Below are 6,772 nucleotides of genomic sequence, written 5' to 3'. Positions count from 1 at the left end.
GAAGAACAGATTCCACTTTAGGGGGAGCAGTTCACCCAGGTGAGTGGGTGCGTTGGGGAGGGAGTTGGCACTGTGGGGAGCTCACCACTTATGGGGTCTAAATATCCTCCCTAGAGATTATTTTGTTCTCCTAATCTCCCCCTCCTTCTCTACCATTTCCCACAGGGCTGCAGGCCGAGCTGGGCTGAGAGAGATAAGAGATGAGTGACAGGAGGGCCCATGGACAGCCCCACGGTCCCAGACTGGCCTTCTGCCCTTCTTGCTGGCTGCCTTTCCAGCCCCACTCTTGCCTCCCATTCCTGTCCTGAACATGTCTTCTGTCCCTTGGAGGTGGGTCCCTAACTTACAGACTGAAATTGTATATATTGATACCTCCGCAAACAAGTGTACAGAGCTGCTCACGCTGTCAGCCACCCAGAGGCACTGTGACAGGGCACAGGATATGCGATACGCTCACGGACACATGCTTGCACACAAGTGCTGCCCTTGCCAGACCCACAAAGACCTCCCGACACGCAGTACTTCAGGTCACACTGCTAGGTCTCCACATACCGTCCTACACAGTCCTTGTTGAGCATCCCAGAAATGTTTATTGAGCAAAGGCTGTGCCGGGTACACATGCTGTCACACCGTCTCAGAACCACCCTGCATGGTGCACAATCACATGAGCACAGCCTCACATGTTGCCTCAGCACACCCCGTGACACACATACCCCCACATCCTCTCATACAGTCACTTGTGCCCCCTTTCTCACAGTTGTCTGGTGTCATGCACACCATCTCTCACAACCTCACCCCCATGGTCACCACCTCACAGAGCAGTCAGCACACACACTGTCTCTGCCCATGACGTGTGCATGTACACGCCATATCATAACACCCTGGTTGCTCTCACACGCAGTTTCACATACTAATACACTCTTATACTTGCACATCATAACCCACTATCATGAAGGGTCCCACGTGCTGTCTCACACAGCCTCACGCCATCACCAGAGAACCACAGGCACCGTTGCACACCCCACCTACCACGGCTCTTTATTCAGTCCCACTCAGACTCACACCTCCAACTTCAGGACTTTGGTGCTTTATTTTACAAATCGTTGATGGTCCAGACCAAAGGTTGTGCGGGGGCTAACAGGTTGGGTTGTAGAAACTTCTGGCTCCACGCGGAGAGGGACCCTACCCCTGCTCTGAGGCCATGCTCTGTGTCCTCATGGGCTCAGTGGCGCCTCCACAGTGCTGGTGGGAGGCATGGGGCCTGTGGGGAAGGAGCCTGTGGGCGAACCCAACAGGGGCCCGGGGAAAGGCATGAGGTGGCTGACAGGCCCTGACAGCACCTCGGGGCCGGGGCCTTGGTAGAGATGGGCAGTACCAGGTGGGCCCAGTGTCAAGCCTGAGGCCACTTCCCCACAATTCCCACCATCGCTGCCCCCAGCCACCACCATGAAGCCACCAGCTGGTCCATCAGCTGGTCCTGTGCCTGCCAGACTCGACACTGGCTTCTTTTCTTTCTGTGATGTCCTGGGTTTTCTAGTCTGGATACCATCCTTCCGCATGGTCAGTGGCCGGTTCACCTGATGAAAGAGAGGCCATGAGTGTTCCCCAAACTCAGACTCTTGCCTCTGTGTCTCCACCCTTTCCACCCCACTCCTTAACAGTCGGGAACTGGGTCAAGGACTAGGGGAGCAGACCCCAGCTGTGGCACAGGTAATGCCCTAAGGAATCATGAGCTTGTGAGGCCCTAAGCCAGGGAGCCTCTAACCATAGGACTAGCTGATGGCTGGAGGGGAGGAGAAGGGAGATGAGAAATGGAGGAAAGAGAGGGGAAAGGGAGGGAAAAGAAAGGCAGGGAGGAGATAACAGTGCAGAGAAGAGAGGGATGAGGGGGAAGGAGGGAGGAGAATAACAGGGAGAAGAGAGGAAGGGGATGAAGAAGAGAGGGAAGGGAGATAGGAAGAATACAGGAAAGGAAAAGAAGGAGAAGGAAGGGAGTGTTGGTGGGATGGGGGAGGGGCAGGTCTCAGGAAACAGGGCACACCTGGTGTAATTTGTAATAGAGGCCGCAGGCATTGCACACGGGGTCCCCACTGGCATTCCTCCGCCACAGTGTCGTGGTAGTTGTCTGGCAGTTGGTGCACTGGGTACCTGCCCGCTTGCTGACGATCTGGGGGCAGCAAGAATGTGAGGGTCAGTGTAATGGGGGGGCGGGGGCGGTGGTGGAGGACCCAGGAGGTGAGGGTCAGGGTGCAGGCAGGGCTTCCTGGACAAGGCGTAGACTGAGGGTTCTCTGAGGGGCAAGGACATGGCCTCCTGTCCCGGGGCTTTCCAAATGGCATGGGGGGCTTCATCAGTGGTTCTCAGCGTTGGCGGACATTGGACTCACTGGGGGAGTCGAAAACAATCCTGATGCCCAGGCAGCGCCCCAGACCAAGTAAATCAACCCATCTAGGGAGGGCCCCTCGGTGATCCCAGTGTGTAGCCAAGAATGAAAACTGCTGTGCAGGGAGTGGACGGCGTGCCTGCTTGCAGCCTGAGGGTGGGCTGAGGGTAGACACTCCTGCACAGAGCTGGGTCCCTGAATGGATGGGGCAGGGAGGGGGGATGTGGGTTCTCATATAGTGTGAGGACAGAGATCCCTGCGCAGAGTGAGAACAGAGTACCTGGGTGAGGGGAGGCCGGCCTGGGGTCTTACCCGGCGCCTTTTGGGCTTGTTCTGCCTATTCATCATCTGACCATCGGCATTGCATAGCCAGCAATGTGGAGTGGCTCTCGCTCTGCAGTACCTATACTCCCCGCCCTCTGGTGTGGTGGAAAGGGGGCAAGAGGGACCAGGCTCAGCCCAGCTTTGCCTTGGACCCCATCCCCCTCCTCAACCTCCCTGTCCCTTTGGGGGAACCTCACCACAGGTGGACAGGGGCAGGGTTCCAGGAAGGTTGGGGGAGGAATTGACCGCTGGACTGGGGGGGCTTCTGGTTGGAGGAAAGAAGCTCATAGGTAAGTCGGGGGGCCCGTAGGCACTGCTGGGGACAGGGATGGAGGAAGGCACTGCAGGTCCCAGTGTCAACAGGTCCGGAGTCAGCCGCTGTGTCCTGAAGTTCTCTAGGAAGGTGTTTCTCGAATAGGAATCTTCTGAGGCCTGGGGAGGGGTGTAGTCCCAGGGGGGGCTCACAGTTGCTGGAGGGTAGAGCCCCGTGTTGCCATAGGCCCAGCTGGTGTATGGTGAGCCTCTTGGGGTCCCCTCCAGACAGTAGAGGCATGAATTCACCAGGAAGACTGTTTGGGGGGGGTATGGGAAGGAAGAAAGAAGGGAACAGAAGGTCTGAAGCCATCCTGCTTTCAGGGTGCAGTGATTCCCAACAGCCCCACATGGTGGCCAACCTTTCCACCTTCCCATAGGTTGCCAGAGCAGCTGCTGGCCATTGGGTGACTCCTGGGTCTGAGCCCCACTGGCCACTCTGGCAGCTGCAGTCACCTGCAGCCTTTTCCCAATGGGCTTTGAGCATAACTTTGTGGAGCCCCATGGGCCACTCAACTAGGGCCACCCCCACCTACTTACCATATTCATTCCTAATGAGGCAGTCTGGGGATGTACATTCCCAGGTCTGCACATACACAGGGAACGTGATCCACACAGCCTCGTGAGGGCTTCCAGCCATTTCTAAGATGGCCTCTTTGTTGGGTTCTACACTAGCTAAGGGTCTCCATGGCAACCCCAATAACATGGAACCCTGCCAGAAAAGCCAGTGCAGCAGCTGCCTGCATATGCTCCAACTGGGGCTGGGGATCGAACCTAAACCCAGGTGCATGCCCTTGTCTGGGAATCAAACCCGAGACCCTTCAGTGCACAAGCCCATGCTCTAACCACTGAGAACACCAGCCAGGGCTCATTAAAGGACCCATGAGAGGTTCCTATGGGTCAGGCCTGGAAGTTGTGTATGTCACTGTGCTCACTCTATTGATCAGAACTGTCACATGTCCACGCGTCATTGTAAGGGAGGCTGGGAAAGTTAGTGAGTCAGGAAGAAAGGAGAACAGAGTTGAAAAGCCTATAGCAGTGCCTGCTCCAGGATTCTGTGGACTCCCCAGAGCTACGCTGTATCATGTGGTAGCCACTAGCCACAGTCAGGACAGTGGCTCCTGTACAAGGTGAGGGCAAGGCTTCCAGACCAAGGCTGTCAGAGAGAGAGAGTCACATCAGTGCATTTCCTTGATCTCAATCATTCCAGTTTCCCAGAGGGCAAGTTTAGGGGTTCCTATGAAAGATCAGGTCAGAGATTCCCGAAACGGGCCAAGTTACGGATTTCTGTTGGAAGTCAGGGAAAGGTTTCTGTAGAATCTGGCTATAGGCTCCAGCACTGTTATAGGCTAGGCTTCCTGTAGAGGGTCAGGGCCATGGAGCCAGCACAGGGTTAGGACAGCAAGCCCTGTGCAGTGTCTGGGCAGGGGGTTCTGTGCCAGGTGAGGCTGTGGGTGCCTGTATAGAATGAGGTCTGGACTTAAAGTTAGGGGGTCAGGACAGGCGCCCCACCACAGGTTCAGGAAAGGATTTTACATGTAAGTTCAAGACTGAGGTTCATGTTGAGAGTTGGATCACAGGTTCCTGTGGACTCTGTGGGGTGGGGCGTGACGTAGGGATTGTTGTGCAGAGTGACATCCGGGGCCATCGTCAACAATGTAAGCAAGTTCCTGTACTCAGTCAGCGTTCCCAGAGTTTACAGATGGGGATTTCTTTAAAAAAAAAGACAAACACACACACATATTTTTATTGATTTCAAAGAGGAAAGGAGAGGGAGAGAGAGATGGAAACATCAGTGATGAGATTCATGGATTGGCCACCTCCTAATGCACCTCACTGGGGTTCGAGCCTGCAACCTGGGCATGTGCCATGACCAAGAATCCAACCATGTCTTCATGGTTCATGGGTTGATGCTCAACCACTGAGCCACACCGGCCGGACCAGAGTATTTTTTCAGGTGTTCATGAAGGAAAGCACCTGAGCCTTCCAGCTGCTGTCGACCACAGTGAGCACTCAGGAAACGGTGCTGCTTGCGGTTAGGAGCCTCTGGGCAGTGTGGAGGCTACGCCACGGAGCCTGGCTCAGCCCTGTGCCACCAGCTGTGTGGCCTTGGGAGAGCCGCTGTCTGGGTTAGGATGTCACCTGACTGTGTGCATGCTCCAGTGTGAGGGTTTGTTCCATGGAAGAACAGATTCCACTTTAGGGGGAGCAGTTCACCCAGGTGAGTGGGTGTGTTGGGGAGGGAGTTGGCACTGTGGGGAGCTCCCCACCTATGGGGACTAAATATCCCCCCTAGAGGTTATTCTGTTCTCCTAATCTCCCCCTCCTTCTCTTCCATTTCCCACAGGGCTGCAGGCCGAGCTGGGCTGAGAGAGATAAGAGATGAGTGACAGGAGGGCCCATGGACAACCCCACGGTCCCAGACTGGCCTTCTGCCCTTCTTGCTGGCTGCCATTCCAGCCCCACTCTTGCCTCCCATTCCTGTCCTGAACATGTCTTCTGTCCCTTGGAGGTGGGTCCCTAACTTGCACCTATATATATATTGATACCTCCACAAACAAGTGTACAGAGCTGCTCACGCTGTCAGCCACCCAGAGGCATTGTGACAGGGCACAGGATATGCGATGCGCTCACATACACATGCTTGCACACAAGTGCTGCCCTTGCCAGACCCACAAAGACCTCCCGACACGCAGTACTTCAGGTCACACTGCTAGGTCTCCACATACCGTCCTACACAGTCCTTGTTGAGCATCCCAGAAATGTTTATTGAGCAAAGGCTGTGCCGGGTACACATGCTGTCACACCATCTCAGAACCACCCTGCATGGTGCACAATCACATGAGCACAGCCTCACATGTTGCCTCAGCGCACCCCGTGACTCACATACCCCCACGTCCTCTCATACAGTCACTTGTGCCCCGTTTCTCACAGTTGTCTGGTGTCATGCACACCATCTCTCACAACCTCACCCCCATGGTCACCACCTCACAGAGCAGTCAGCCACCACACACTGTCTCTGCCCATGACGTGTGCATGTACACGCCATATCATACACCCTGGTTGCTCTCACACGCAGTTTCACATACTAATACACTCTTATACTTGCACATCATAACCCACTATCATGAAGGGTCACACGTGCTCTCACACAGCCTCACGCCATCACCAGAGAACCACAGGCACCGTTGCACACCCCACCTACCACGGCTCTTTATTCAGTCCCACTCAGACTCACACCTCCAACTTCAGGACTTTGGTGCTTTATTTTATAAATCATTGATGGTCCAGACCAAAGGTTGTGCGGGTGCTAACAGGTTGGGTTGTAGAAACTTCTGGCTCCACGCGGAGAGGGACCCTACCCCTGCTCTGAGGCCATGCTCTGTGTCCTCATGAGCTGAGTGGCGCCACCACAGTGCTGGTGGTGGTGGGAGGCATGGGGCCAGTGGGGAAGGAGCCTGTGGGTGAACCCAACAGGGGCCCGGGGAAAGGCATGAGGTGGCTGACAGGCCCTGACAGCACCACGGGGCCCAGGCCTTGGTAGAGATGGGCAGTACCAGGTGGGCCCAGTGTCAAGCCTGAGGCCACTTCCCCAAAATTCCCACCATCGCTGCCCCCAGCCACCACCATGAAGCCACCAGCTGGTCCATCAGCTGGTCCTGTGCCTCCCAGACTCGACCCTCGTTTCTTTTTTCCTTTTCCTGATGCCTTGCGGTTTCTAGTCTGGATACCATCCTTCCGCATGGTCAGTGG

General features: G+C 55.6%; 1 protein-coding gene across 1 annotated transcript; it reads right to left on the bottom strand.

Moving 5' to 3' along the window:
- Positions 1-924: 924 nt before the first annotated feature.
- Positions 925-4,667, bottom strand: GATA1 (GATA binding protein 1). Its single transcript, XM_023760949.1, has 5 exons — positions 4,556-4,667; positions 2,905-3,276; positions 2,696-2,802; positions 2,042-2,167; positions 925-1,577 (listed from the first exon to the last, which is right to left on the bottom strand). Exons 1-5 carry the CDS (start codon positions 4,665-4,667, stop codon positions 1,215-1,217), a joined length of 1,080 nt encoding a protein of 359 aa, XP_023616717.1. The 3' UTR covers positions 925-1,214.
- Positions 4,668-6,772: the final 2,105 nt, after the last annotated feature.

The sequence above is a fragment of the Myotis lucifugus genome, unplaced genomic scaffold, assembly GCF_000147115.1.
Source record: "Myotis lucifugus unplaced genomic scaffold, Myoluc2.0 scaffold_196, whole genome shotgun sequence".
Taxonomy (NCBI): domain Eukaryota; kingdom Metazoa; phylum Chordata; class Mammalia; order Chiroptera; family Vespertilionidae; genus Myotis; species Myotis lucifugus.
The sequence above is the reverse complement of the archived record's forward strand: the minus strand, read 5'-3'. Positions and strand labels throughout refer to the sequence as shown.